We start from the raw sequence: 15,685 nt of genomic DNA, 5'->3' as shown, positions 1-15,685 counted from the left end.
CTATCCAACTGAACTGAGATAAATCTTTTAACAATGTTCAAGTCTTATTTAAATGTTTTACTTTTTACACATCAAATTTCACAAATAATAAGCATTTGGTTTTAAAACAATTCCTTATTTTTACTTAGGATGTGTGAAACGCAATTGGGAGAAAACATTTTGGAACACAAACCTATAGATTAAATTAGGGACATAGATAAATGCTGCAGACATCAGTAGTTTATTGTTTGTTTAGTCCAAACACATTCAAAATGGAAACTGAAAGAATACTTTCCACCTGAAACAAACTAGATTCTACTAGCATATAATGCTTAACACATTACAGCAATAAAGATGGTAATCCATTGTCTTCTATACCTACTAAAGCCAAGATGATAAAGCCAATTTGGTTGCAATAGTGTCATAAGGACAGAATATTACCATCAAAAAAAAAAAAAAAAAAAAATCAGCAATTAACAGTAATGGTAGATGAGTATTTTTACTCTGGTTCACTGAAAAGGGGACAAAATGTTAAAAGTCCACAGTACTGCAGGTGAACAATCACCATGTAAACTTCTCCATGTGATGTTTTAATGATTTATTCATGGTATGTAAAGACTGAAGCTGAATGGCTCTTTGCTCTAATTTTCTATTACACTTAACATTTGTCATTACTTTTGGTGCCAGAAGTTTTCATGAATGGCAGGGCAATATCTTGGATTAGAAATTGTATATATATAAAATGGGAAGAAATAAATGAGTAAAGGAAAAATATGCTATAAAAAAACACTGACATAAACCACTCATTTAAACGTAGCTTGAATAAAGGTTTCAAAACTCAAAATTAATTTTCTGGTAAGAACTTCAAGTACTATACATCAGAAAGTGTAAAAAGTGTTTTAAACAGGAAAAAGAAAAATCCTTAAAAGGCCCCCCAAAAAGGAAACTATTAGATTATCTGTGTCCCCAAAATATATGCAATAGTGCAAGATTTTTCCTCAAACATGGAAGACCTCATTCAAAGGAAAAAAGGGATTTAATTTTACTTATATTGCCCAGTACATGAAAAACAAAATATGTGCATCATTTGCTAATTTACTAAATAGCAAACAGTTTTCATAATTCAAAACCAGTTTCCTACTATGTCAAGTGCATTTTTGTTTTACCAAGATAGAATGGAGAAGTCTTCCATGCTAACAAGCAGCTTTAAGTGGTCACACTTATTTACCCCACTCCTAGCTTGAAACATCAGACACTAATATGTATCAAATGCTTCAAAGCACAAAATTGAATATCCTTTGCCAAACTTGTGGTTTACTGGAACTTTCTATAAAGACAGACAATTATCCAGCAGCTACAAACTTTGCTCACAGAATTGTTTAGAGATTCATGTAAAAATAAAAGATGTCGTCCCAGACTTAAATTCAGAGCCACTTGGGTGCTGACATCAGTTCAAGAATTGTGCAAAATGAATGACAGTTCCCTGCCCCCCAAATAGAAAATGCAAACACTTAAGAGCTGCTGTTCTTTTCTCTGAAAATTGCAGTATCCTCACTTCAGGTTTACTTGCCATTTATGGAATCTGACTGCTTTTAAAATGTCACTAAAAATGTACATCAAGTTGATTGACTTTTCGAAGCACCTCTCCAGTGATCCGCTTCAACGTTCACATTCATGCTAAGAGAAAAGTCAACAAGAGACTTACTCAAATAACCAACTTCCTCCTTCCCTCTTCCTCCCAAACACACACGACTCCCTCCCACAGAGAACACAAAGTTGTTAACTAAAGAACAAGGTAAATAATTGCTAGTCAATTTTACTAATTTTAAAGATACTGCAATTTTTATACACTTCAATGATTTTTCAACATTTTGCAGCTGTTTGGCTTTGCAGCACAGCAATTCATACACTATACTGTACAAAATTACCAGCAAGACTGGAATGATGTATTAATAGAAGGCACCATCATGCTTATTACATTACCAGAGAACAAAAATACAGTAAAGACAATTTTCACTGTACACAGCTTAAAGAAAGGAAAAAGGGGAGGAGTGTGTTGAGCAGCCAGCCATCCCTGTACTGAAGAGGGGCAGGTAAAAAAATCTTAGATATGGAGCTACTAAATCTGGTCTAATACTCAAGACCACAGCATCTGAAGTTCTGATTTTTGTTATTTAGTTCAAACTAAATGATTTTCTTCCAGAATATACCTGTAGTCTTGTTAAGGTTTGTGTGTACGCACGCTGGTCACGGCAAGCAGATAAAATGCCCTCATCATTTCACAAACTATTCTCTACTGGAAATAAGGATGAAAGGTTCCCCCTGTTGCCTCCTGTTGCAGATTCAATGTAACTGAGTTCAGAGTGCCCACTGGTGCATTTTGATGAGTGCATAACAAGTTTCTGTTGGTTTGTATTTGGGGGGAAAGGGGGAGCAGGAAAAAAGGCAAGATTCTCCAATTGCACTATTTGTTTCCAACATTAACAGGCAGAAACAGTAACACTTAAACAAAATGTGCAGCAGAGGATTTTTTTAACTCAAAGGACCTGAATTCAGTTGGGCATGTCCTCTTAAAAGGTTCATTTTGTTGTAGATAGTTTAAGATATGGTCATTCCTCAGTCCTCAATTCTCCAAGTCTAGATTTATAAATTAACAATGTGAATCCTGTTGTGAAATTGGGGAAATAATGTCCACCTCAATTTAACTCATAACCAAAAGATGCTTTTCACATCAAAGAAATGATCAAAACGGCTGTGTCACATTCCAAAGCCAAAAAAAATTAACAAGAATGCAAACACGATGAATAATGTACCACTGCCAAGACTTTCCCAACAGTGGGGCTTCAGCGACGCTGTCCTGTGAAGCGGCCTTCCATCTGCCCGGTTCCTCTTCCAGAGCCAAGTTTCTGTGCCATGCCACCTCTTGGAGGAGGTCCTCTTCCATCCCGGTCACGCATCATTCCGCCACCCACTATTCCACGTGGACCACCAGGACCTCGATCATTGCGCCTAATATCTCTGCGATCATCACCACCACCTCTGGTTTCTCGCTCTCTTGCAGCTCTTGTTTTTTTCTCTTCCACATTTAAACGCACTTCCCCTCGAAACATAATTGGCTTTAAAAAGGGAGAAAAAGATTTACATGGGCAGGTTAGAGAGTAATAGTAAAGTACTGCCTTGTGTAAGTAAATAAAAAAATCCTAATAAACACATTTAAAATGACCCATACCTCAGACTTTAAAACTAACAAATCTTTATTCTTTGCATAAATACCATTTCATAGTGAACTATTTTCAGTTTTACCATTAAAAAAAGATTCTCTATGGTTTAAAAATGCACCAGGTTAATGTTATATACAACAGGAATAACAAAGTCTTGAATTATGCCCTTAAGTCACTTACTTTTGCAATTAAGATTCTCTGAACTGGTTCAGAGTCATCAAAAACCACAAAACCAAAATTTGGAAGCTTTCCGCCAACACCTTTGGTATTGATTCGAAGTTCCACGACATTTCCAAAACCTGTGAAAACATACATTACAGCAAGCGTTCAATATTTTAACATAATACTTTGTGGCCTCAATTGTTCAGAATAAATATACCTTAATCTCCTTGATCCACCTCAAAATAAAAGTTGCAAGTGCCAACGTCCAACAACTAAGGTACATAATTCACTGATATAGGTCTTTCATCTAAGATGCCAACAACTAGTTGGACTGTTTGTTTTGTAACCCTTCAGCACCTTCATTAGACCTTTCAAAAAGAAAGTTATCTACATGGTTTTAGAAAGACAATGGTATTTTCTATTTCTGAATTGTATTTGCCAAATTTAAGACTGATTCATCCAGCTTTCTCCTAACCTCTAGAGAACCAGGCAAGTCAACACTAAGTACAGTCACTGAGAAACATCTGATATAGCCTTCTACTCCCTTCTGATAAGTGATTGGTACTTGGAGATATACCAAGTATACAGAGAGAGAGATAAATGAAAAAATTATAATTACACTACAGAAAAATCTGTTTTTCTCCTGCTTAATTCTAAGATAAAGCAAAATAAACCACTTACTCATGAAGAACTCTTTCAGTTCATTTTCATCAATATCATGTGGCAAGTTACCAACAAAAAGTTGATGACTATCTGGGTAGCGAATTATTCTACGGTTGTCAGATTCATTCTGTTCTATATCTCCTCTGCCTGAGAAAAGGAATAGAGAAGATATTAAAGTCCACAACATCTTATAAAAACTAGTTCAAAGCAATGAATATAAAAATCACTTAATCAATATTCCTGGTTTAGTTTAATAAGATAGTGAGTTCCCTGAACAGAGGTGGAAGTGTCTATTATTAGTAGGTTAGTTAGAAAACATGTCAAAGTGTAAAGTGAAGGTATTGACTACATGGAGAAAGTTCCTTCTTCTAGATCTACTCATCTGATTATATGAAAGTCAAATGTTAGTAGTACAAGTATTCCTCCTTAATCAAACTCTTGCCATCACCCAGCCAAATAAATTTCAGATAGTAAGATATATTTGTACTAAATATTTGTTTAGTATTTTGAAATACAGAAATTGCTTAATCTTTGGTTGTATGAAATTACAGCCAAGTCAGTAAATTTACTAGCAATACTTCATGTATATAGCCATATATATATGTTAGGGCATTCATATACATTTATACACGTATATATAAATCTTACTTGATCCTCCCAGTAACACAAAAAACAAAGGCATACAAGAAAGGCATTGCACAAGAAAAATTTGTGTAATAACTGAATGGCATAAGAGAAGCAAATAATTTAAGGGGGGGGGTCTCACCTAAGATCATAAACTCAATCAGTGGCAAAGCTAGGACAAACCCTAGCTCCCATGACTTCTGGTTTAAAGCACAATGCTTATATTTTACTTTTGTGGAAAAAAATTACATATTCTAAATTTGATGTATACTATCTCCCACCTCCTCCCAAAAGCAATCTAAACATACTTATAGAATTCAAATAGAGGTGCTACATGTATTAGCTAAAAATGGAAACAAGTCAAAAATCATGGCAACTTACTTAAAACCTAAGACAATCAAAATAAGAAGAATCAGGGTGTGCTTATTGTTTATCTGTGAAGAGATAAGAGTGCTAAGTAAGAGAGTAGGTTATTGGCAGCTCGGTTTTGAATTCTTAGAACCAGTGACAATAACCAAATAATACTTATCTCGAAATTATTTTATGTCTTCAAGATACAAGTCCCTATGGCATGACAACTAATCCTCCCCTAAAAGTTAGTTGTTTTGCCCCAGACTGAATTTTAGCAAGTTACTTAAACTTTTAAGCATTTTGAAAATAAAAGAATTTGGGTATAAAAAACAGTTTTCAAGTTCAGTCTTTTCCAACTTTTCAAGAACCAAACAATAAATTCTAAAGGCTACAGAGGAGGGACTGACTCACCTGGTCTTGGTCCTCTAGGAGGGAAACCAGGTCGTTCTCTAGGTCGCTGTTCACGCACACGAGGTGGCTGAGACTGAACTTCTGGTTTAGCTTCAACTCTCGGCTAAAATACAAGGGAAAAAAACACATTATAAAATGCAAGGGAAAAAACACGTTATAAAGAAACACATTCCATAGGAGAAAAAGCAACTAAAGCAACTACCAAAAGTCACTAACAGGCATAATAGTAATTTTAAGTTTAGAATGCTTTTAACACAGTGTCCTATGTACATAAAAGATAAATTTTTATAAAGATATTCTGTACCAATCTAGGACTGTAGGGTAGGTTTTGTTTTCCCACTCAAGGCCAAAGAACTCACAATAAGCTGTTTTTTACAACTACACTTCAAAAATAAAGTTACATACAAATTGAGACAGCATAAAAGGTATTCCTACAAAAATCACAAAAATGCAGGATGAACCAGTCACTCCATGTAAACACATATACAAAAGAAAAAGCCTTATCTTTATTTCAGGAAGACAAGAATATATGACACATACCTTCTAATTATCTAGTTTGCTGCCCTTCAAATATAAGTGCTCAGGAATATCCTCTAAACCTCACCCTATGAATAAATCTTGAAAATCAATTATTTTGATAGTTCAAAATATACAACTTAGCTTACTCTAGCACCTAAAATACTACTTTTTAAGTCAAAATGCACATGAGAAAACAAGATAGAAACATGTATATAGTAAGTCAAATAGTCAAAGTCCTTTAACTTTCTATTTTTCTTCTTTAGGGGAAAGGTGTGCATTTATTTAAGGACTGATCCCAACAATTTTCCTTAACTGTTTCTTGGGGGATAACGGGAAGGGAGGATGGTAACAGGACATTTAAAATGCCTTCCAAAAGTTTCTGCTAACTGCTGAATTAAACACATTCAATTAAACTATTTTAAAAACAAAATAACACCCACATCTATTACCTTTTCTCTAATACAATGGCGTTTTCAGTAATTTCCAACATCTTCAAGTTATCTACTGCCTAAATAATTTGTGGTCCAAGGAAGAGAAAATACATACATCTTCGAAGGATGCTGAAAACACTCAGCAGGATATGAAGAACATGCCCTCAAGTCAGAAAACGAGTAATTTCAATGATGTCTTTATGGCTGCTAAGGACCTCAGTCCGGGCAGTGGCTCGAACTCTTTCATCATTTATATAACTATAGTAGTATAATTTGCAAGGACAAATTTTGATACAAAAAGTTATGCTTCCTTCACCAATGACAACTGTGACCACTGTAATTTCTACCCTAGCATTTAACAAATTTGCCTGACTCTTCCCAAATTCTATTTTCTTCCATGTAGATTCCCATTTCCTCCAAGATCAAGTTGTTTCCCATGTTCTAGAATTTTGCTAGTTAAAAATTTTTTAACTCTTCAGATTTTTTCAGTTATTTATATGTATTTATTTCTATAAGGACCATATCTTAATTTATTTCTACACCACACAAAGAATCAAAACCGTGCTTCAAGATATAGATGTTTAATAACTATTGATTCACTTAGAATTTATTCACATTTTTAGTTCTCTAACCCAAACATGAAAAAGAATGTTCCATGCTTGACAAGGGAACCTAAGTTACAGCCCTGGGACCACTGCTATCTTTAGTTGGAATTTAACACTGTAAGATAATTTGACCCATGATCTGATGCCTGAAAAAGGCAGTTATTTAGAAATTTCAACTTAAGGGGGCCTAAAAGCGCAACTTAACCTGAATATTAGACTGTAAAACAGAATTAAAGAATAGATGTACTGTAACAAAATTTTGATGAAGCTAGTGTATTTAGCAAATTCATAAAAATAGCAAATGTACGCTTTAATTTAAAAATCTCAGAAAAAACTCAGACTCATTCAATCCAAATGTTATCAAAGAACTTGAGGCACCCTAATTCAAATTGTTTTCAAAACAGATTACCAAAACAAAACCACAAGTAGAGAAACAGAAAAGTTATTTTCCTTTTAGAACTTCAAAGTAAAAATTATTTAAATAATCTTCAACATCTCACAAATAATTCATAACATTGATTTAGCAAGCAACCTTTTAGTATATATCTGATGATACTAATGCAAGAAAAATGAGACAAAAAAATCTAACAAAATCCTTTCAATAACTGATTAGTATGTTAAGTAAGCCAGCTGTGTAATTACAATTCTCAGGCTCAATTTCATGATTAAAACTACTTACTCTAACTATATAAAATGGTTAATATGCCACATATTATTTTAGGGCCTTAAAATTATTTCCATGTAACCAGAAAGTGTGCTCACATGACAAATCCCACAAATGAAAGTCAAATGAAGTATGAGATAAAAATGAAACCATCAAATCAAGTAAGTAACAGCAGGTAAAACCACAACTAACAAACACATCCTTCAATTTAACATAAGCTATTTAGATGAAATAATTTCCACACAAAACCTTTTTACCAAGAAATTAACTTACCTATTTCTAAATTAATGCCTACCAATACCCTAGAATTGGATTTGACTCTCCTTTTATTAATAACCTATGCTAGTTAAGGAAATGAATAATACACCAAAGTAACAAAATAAAAGTGAACGGTTTATCAAACCAAGTGGAAAAATCACGAATCCATTCTAAACATAGCCTAAAGAGATCAGAAACATCTTTTAAAGCTTAAATTATAAACATTTAAACATTTTGTTTTAATAAGGATGGGAAATATAATCTAGTCTCCTACAATTCAAAAACTAACAATTTTTTTTTTCCTGGGCAAGAAGCTAGGATATAATGAGATGTAATTTAAACATGCCTTACATACAGTACTCTTCTTCTTAAACGTATAGAGATACATTCCCCTCCAAAGGGCTCAAGAATCCTATATAGGTTTGAATGAGTCACACATGGACTCTGGTGTCCATGGTGTCCAACTGCATGAATTCAAAGCTTAGCCCTACTATTTATATACCTGTCTGAGGTACTACTCTAGGCCTCAATTTAATTAAGTGGGAAACAGGAATAATAGTAGTTAACCACCCTCATACAAAGTGGTTATGAGGATTAGATGAGAATATAAAGTGCTTTGACAATGCCTGGTATTGTAAGTATTAACTATTTTAACTTTTAACTAGTAGTAAGTTTTTTAAAAAGTGTAGCCAACTCCCTGAAATGAAGAAACAATTCAAAGGATTCCTAATGCAAATCTGATAAATCAAACATTTCAAAGCACATTCAGAAGTCACCTATCAGGTCTTCAGAGGAGTTGAAAAGCACAATCAATATTTTGGTAAATTAATTTTCTTTGAGAATCCTGATTTGTGATCTGAGGCAACTACTCAATACTTCCTGAATATCTAACTGGAAAAAAACCCACAGGTTATCATGAGGCCATGATGTACCTGGTTATGTATACCAACACCAGAAAGACTGTCTCATAATTACTAGCAACTTTTGAAATCTCAAAGTTTCACTATTTAGAGCATATTAAGAGGTGTATACAAACAAACAATTATATGTGCACTAACCATTTTAAATGTAAATTTTCTAGTGGAATTAAGTTTAACTCAAAATGTAGGTAAAAGAATTGGACATTCTTTTAAATTGTGCCTATAAACTTAATTTAAATTTCATTATTTCTAAAGTATACCTAATATAGTAGACGGTGTCTTATTTTCAATGTTTTGAAAGCTCTGAAATGGGTATGATGACCACAGACAAAAAGCAGAATACTGGAATGATCGGTTAAGGTGAACACTACAGTCATAAGTTGGTACAGGCTTCGATTAAATGGTATGAACCACTTACAGATAAAGAGCTTAGGCAGTATATTTTCAAAAGTATTCTATTTTTTTAAAAACAGTGATTCTTTATAATGCCACACTATTTTGTGCCTTTCCAGATTTTTTTCCTTAAAATATGTTTGCTAAATAAAATTTTAAACTTTTTAAAAAGAAAGTTTTTGGTTATTTTAAGAAGCCTTTTAAATGACAATATTATATATATATGTATATATGTAAAACCAACTTAATCTGTATTTCACACACCCAAACCCCAAATACCACCTGTGTAGATGATGAATGGAGATTTGGCATTTAAAGTGGGTGCACTGACATTTAATACAATTTTTTTGTATAGTTAATCCATAATTTCTGATTGACTCATTTAAAAAAGTATTAAAAAGATAAGCAATTGGCAATGTAACAAGGATACAATCCAATGTGTTCACAGATTGGTTACCTGTGAGACTGGTGCTTTAACATGGGGTGGAATTCCAGAGGAAGAAACAGTACCACTAGGAGGCAGGTTTTTACTGGTCACTGAAGCCCAGGAGAAAGCCTGCAGGAAATGCAACAAACCTAGACTACTAATCATGGAAAACCACCAACATTCCTATAGGGAAACTCCCAAATATATATTTTCTTTTCACTTCTGAACTATTGCTCTATATTGGAGGACTCCTAAAAGAAAGGCACACGTACACATGCCAGTCTATGTGCCAGCCTTCATAATCTCATTATGCAAGATTATTTGATGTTTATTTCTGAACTACTAAATAAATCCACAAGCAAGTTCCTATATGTCCTAAGTAGATGAGCAAGTGGCACAAAACCACTAACACAGGCTAGAAAAGTAAGAGCCTAAAAGAACCAATTTCTTTCCCCTTTTAGAGAAAAATAGGGTGTGTGATGGTGTTAAGGGAAGAGGGGAAGGATAGGAAAGAAGAAAGCACTAGCTGGAAACTTTAACAAACCTTCACAAATTGAACAAGGAATCTTCTCTCACTACCCAAATATACTTTAACCTTCTACTTTTACAGAAAGATAAAAGATGTACTGATTGGCTTAAATGATACATTATGGTGTCACTCATCTTTCCAAGATAGTTTATTAGTGTAATAAGGAAACTGTTCCCATTTAAACCAGAAATAAGAGGTATCTCTTCTTTTAATAAGCCAACTTATGTAAGTTGGGAAATTGCAAGACTCCTTGCATCCGTGTGTAGAGGACTTAATACAGATTGGAAGAGCAACTCTCAGCTTTATAGATGGACCCAAATAATTTCATGTAAGGTACTAAACATTGTATAGAGACAAAGATTAATCTTAAATTTCACTCTGAGGGGTTTGTGGTTTTTTTTTGGAGGGGGAAAATACAGTGAGATTTTCTCGGGATTACCAAAAAACCCACAGCTTCTTTCATATACACAAAAAAGTATAGTTTACTATATGAAATAATTTAACAGAACAAAGGTCATGCTTCATTAATGGTATCAAATATGAAAGTGTGATGTTACAGATTAAAGAGTTCCTTTCATCTAACCTTCGGTGGTTCTTGTGGCAGAGAAACAGGTTCAGCAGGAGGAGGAGAAGTAGACTTCTCCTCTAACTCTTCCAAGTTCTTCTCTTCCACCGGTGGCTTCAGCTCTTCAGTCTTTGTTTCAGATTCTGGCTCAGGTTCAGGTTCATGAGAGGATTCTTCCAAAGGCTCCTCTATGCCATTACTACAATAACATATTTTATTTCCTTTTCAGTATGAGTAAAATGATCAATTCAAACAAGATAAAATTCAGTATCTTTCTAATCTAATGGGCAAAAGTCCAACAAGAACTAGAAAGCAGAAGGGAGTAATACTCTTAAGCAACATTTCTTCAACCCCACTGTTCTAAAACTGGATTACTAAAAATGTTTACTTTAGTACTAACTATAAGCAAACCCTATATTTATAAAAATAAAATGCTCACTCTGTGTTGTCCCAAACACAATCAGTAAGTGATCACTGTTTCAGGCCAAACCATGATCAATTTTTTAATTAAATGAAACAATTATTTCCAAAATTTTTGCAAAGTATTCAAATACTGCCCTAATAGGTAGCTCTATCAAAACTTATTTCCAACAGTATTCTAAGAACAAAAACCACCACCTGACAACAAATTTAACTTTGTAAACACTATTCTTACGTCACAGGGTGAGCTTCATAGTATCCACTGTTAGCATTTTCTTGTACAGGTTCTGGAGATGGTTGCCTTTCTTCTTGTTCCTCTTCTACTTCATCTTCTGATTCTAACAACACATAATACATCACATCATTTTTTAAGAGGCTTGACACACAATTTGATATACATATTTTTAATGATTAAGGCAGTGATGTGATAGTAAACTGTCAAAACAATGGCATGTTTATTACAAAGGCAGGTATTTGCAACATTCCGTATTCTCCTAAACTGAAGAGCAGCAAGACGAAATTTCGTATTTACCCTATTTTTTTTTTTAATCTATTAGTAAGGAGTCAGAAATAAATGATAAAGCCATAATTCAGTTTCCTTTGTCATATCTATTCAATCGATGAAGTAATGATTTTAAAAAATCATGTATATCAACAGATCAGTTAAATTAGGGTACAGCTAAAAAATTAACAGTCAACAAAGGTATTAAGTGAAAAACAAAAAGCAAGCTTTAAGCCAAGTATAGGATCCAATAAGATTCTGTAACAGGCACTAAACTCTTAGTTATCTACAAAGGATGAGATTGAGAATTTTTTTCACTTTCTACGTCTGACTTTTTTATAATTTCATGAACACCTATATCGTTTACAATAAAGCCAAAAGGAGAAAGCGGTTTTGACTCAGTTGCCATACAGGGAAATTTCTGTAAGTCCATACGTTTCCTCAAAGAGTGGTGAAAGAACCCCTCTATATTGAAAGTAACCTCACCTTCATCAAGTTCTGGTTCAGAATCACCAAATACTTCATCCTCATAACGAAACATATCATTGTGAACATAAAACTTATTCGGAACAGATCCCTATAGGAAAACAACATCCAAGTATGTCTTAAGTACCCATAAAGGTGGTATAACATAAAAAGAACAAATTACATGGCATATGCAATTTCTATTTTAATACTATAGAAATAATGTAGACTAAATATAATTTTCCAAAGTTGAACATGCTATATGATGCTAATAAAGTAAACTACAGATAATCAATCAAAGAATACTGGAACTAAAGTAATGTCTACCCAATGTCAAAGAATCAGAACGAATTAACAAATGGAACTTTTCCATTCTGTTTAATATGTAACCTATTAAAATATAACATACTTTTTGTATTATTTCTGTAATCTCAATCATCTATTTACACATTAGTATCAATATCTGTATTTTACCTCTAGTCAGAGTGCAAACACACCCACACAAAGCTCAAGTAAATTGTATCAACAGGTCCAATACAAATTTCTCAAAAAAGCTATATGTACATATAAACTGGTAAGAAGAAACTCATTGGCTACGTCAAGCAACTAGTAAGAGCCAAATAAAATCATATAAATGAAAACTTACTTCAGGAGCCAGAACAAAGGTTTGCATAAACTTCCTCTCTGGCTGTCCACTGTTAGACAGCAAGCCCATGACCTGGACAACTACTCCATCACTCAAGGTTGCATGAGCATCCACATGACGAATTTTAGTATGACATTCACTGAAGTTCAGAGATAATACTTTGTGGTGTATATCCTTTATTAGGAGAAGGGAGGAAATACAAACTCTTGTGATACTGCATTACCTATACAATACAACAGAACTTCACTGATTTCTTCCTCACAACTTGCAGGATATTTACTTAATCCTTCTGCCTCACTTGAATTCATTCCATCATACTATGTGTACTGTCAGACTGTTATTCCTAAACCACCATTTTCAACATGTCAACTCTCTACGCACAAAATCACAATGGTTTTCTCTTATTATGCAGTAGTATGGGCTTTATACAGCTTTCTGCCAATATTCCATAGTAGGTATTTAGTCATTCACACAAAATGTGTTGACTACTCCTTGACCTCACAGCTAATTTTATTTTACTGCATGTTTACTGAGGCCATTTCTCCTACCTTCAATTTCCTCTTGTTTGATAAGGCCAAATCCTGTAATTCAGAGTCTAGCTGATATCCCACATCCCAGTCTCTACAAAATCATAAGAAGCATACATAATTCTGTGCACTCCTGTTTAAAGTAAGATTCAGCCCACATTTGTATAAAATACATCAAGGATACAAAACATCCCACCTTCTCCTTTGTATTCACCCCAATGTAATACCATGTTTTATACAAAATGGATGATTTTAAGAACTCAAAGCACAATTGACAATTATTGTAACATAAATTCTAGTTACAACTAATGATCACATTCAAGAAATTCATGGGCACAAGAAGGCTATTTTTCATATCTCTATCTTAATGTATACACACACAAGAAAAATCTAAAATGTATATGAAATTGATACTTACATTTTGGCCATAAACAGCCTCCTGGGGCTTTCCACTAGCATCTACTCCACCATGAACATAGGAAGAATTCCTGCCATAAAACCTGTAAAACCAATGATAATGGTTAATATTCAATTGTCAAGAGAAGTCTAAGAGACAGCAGAGTTCTGGTGTCAAAGAGACCTAATTTCCAGGTCCACTCCCTCAGTCATTAGTTGTGTAATTTTGAGCACATGTATGGTATTTAAGTTCACTTTCCTTGATTATAAAACAGTACAGTGACTACCCCACAGGGTTTTTGTAAGGATTAAATGAGTAACGACAAAAAATTCTTAGCATGCTTAGCACAATGAATATACCATATACTCAAATCATTAGCTATTCTCATCTAATTCTTATTACATCTATTTTTTTGTTAAGTGTAAAATGAGGTAGTCATACTACATTCTACAGACTGATGTTGCAGTAATTGACCCATTTCTTTTCCTTTAGATACAAAATCTCAGTTAGTTCATTTGTTTGGGAATTAGATGCTGTTTAACATTCTACTCTGAGTTCCAAATGATTACTAACACTTGCAAAGGCTTAGATGAAATCGGTTTAAATTTAAGTAACTGAAATAATTCAGAGACTACATAAAAAATCTACATTATTTCAACATCCAATTTCTCGCTAATATTTTTATATTGCTCTTAAGTACATGATGTCTCTCTGGCATTACCTAAAGCAATTAGAACCAATATCTTTCTAAATTAAGGTTATCAAACATGCAAAGTTGACTTTTTCATAAAGAGAACTCAAGTTCTATCATAATAAAACATGTTAAGACTTCCTCTATGCCAAGTAATGTTCTTAGTGCATTACATATATTGATTCATTTAACCCCAAAACAACCACCTCATGAAATAAGTACTATTATCTCAATGAATAAACTGAGATTCATAAGAAGTTAAATAAACTCATCTAAGATCACACGCCTTTCAAGTGGGGCAGCTAAGACATGAACACAGTCTGATTCCAGCATCCATGCTTTTAACTGCTACCCGTATTTTAAAGTTTATACTATTTCCTCTCATGTAAAACTGGCAAGCATGTAAACTGCTATTATTTTACTGGAGGACAATATGGCTCTAAGTGTGCATAAGAAAAGCCTTTGGTTTAACATTTCGACTTCTAAGAACTTATTCTAAAGGTGCACAAAAAGGCATGTGTACGGATATTCATTACAGTGTTAGCAAATGGAAAATTACAAACTGAATTTTCATTACTAGGGAAATTGGTTACATAAGTATAAAACAGAAGTTTGCACTGTTATTTGAAATGATGGTGGAAAGTCTGTTTTAAATTTTACTTTTTTGTCACTATAAAAAAAGTTCCTTGTGAAAAAACTAAAAATGTTAATAGCTACATTGTAAGATGACTAAATTTCAAATTATGAAAGGCCCTATTAATTCTATTCTCCCTCCACAAACACTATCAACAAGAATGCCTTTATTTTTATAATTAGGAAAATGTACAGGTATTTCTTTTGGGGTGGGGGGCTGTTATATAAAAATGTCTCCTGCCCGGCCAGGTGTGGCTCAGAGGTTGAGCATCAACCTAGGATCCAGGTGATCAGGGTTCGATTCCCGGTCAGGGCAAATGCCCGGGTTGTAGGCTCAATCAATGACTGTCTCATCATTGATGTTTCTATCTCTCTCCCTTTCCTTTCCTCTCTGAAATCAATAAAGATATATTTAAAAAAAAAAAAAAAAAAAAGTCTCCTGGGACAACACAGAATATTACTTGTTTAACAATGCAGGGCATATTGCAAAATCTAACTTTAGAATAACCAGCATCCTTATAAAGAGGACCTATAGATAATATACATGTTTACCTTTAACTCACTTGGCTAGCGTGTTCTAGAACAAATATTTACAAAGCCGAATACTTACAAAAGTCTCACTTATCTTCCACCTGCTAAAATATACCAGAAAGAACAAAAACTATAAATACTATTCATAATA

General features: G+C 33.7%; 1 protein-coding gene across 2 annotated transcripts in view; it reads right to left on the bottom strand.

Annotated features, from left to right (window-relative positions):
• Positions 1-201: 201 nt before the first annotated feature.
• G3BP2 (G3BP stress granule assembly factor 2) overlaps positions 202-15,685 on the bottom strand; it is a 29,069-nt gene continuing 13,585 nt past the window's right edge. The window contains exons 3-12 of one of the 2 annotated variants that reach the window (XM_087826985.1): positions 13,701-13,782; positions 12,756-12,929; positions 12,131-12,221; positions 11,378-11,480; positions 10,741-10,921; positions 9,659-9,757; positions 5,412-5,514; positions 4,044-4,172; positions 3,381-3,499; positions 202-3,095 (exon numbers count right to left, since the gene is read on the bottom strand). In XM_087826985.1, the coding sequence (XP_087683111.1) occupies positions 2,823-3,095; positions 3,381-3,499; positions 4,044-4,172; positions 5,412-5,514; positions 9,659-9,757; positions 10,741-10,921; positions 11,378-11,480; positions 12,131-12,221; positions 12,756-12,929; positions 13,701-13,782 (1,354 nt within the window). In that variant the 3' untranslated portion in view covers positions 202-2,822. The remainder of the gene's footprint in view (positions 3,096-3,380; positions 3,500-4,043; positions 4,173-5,411; positions 5,515-9,658; positions 9,758-10,740; positions 10,922-11,377; positions 11,481-12,130; positions 12,222-12,755; positions 12,930-13,700; positions 13,783-15,685) is intronic. The other variant, XM_087826992.1, reaches the window with a different exon arrangement.

Source organism: Miniopterus natalensis, chromosome 1 (genome assembly GCF_054644295.1).
Source record: "Miniopterus natalensis isolate mMinNat1 chromosome 1, mMinNat1.hap1, whole genome shotgun sequence".
Classification (NCBI taxonomy): Eukaryota; Metazoa; Chordata; class Mammalia; order Chiroptera; family Miniopteridae; genus Miniopterus; species Miniopterus natalensis.
This window is presented reverse-complemented; position numbering and strand designations above follow the sequence as displayed.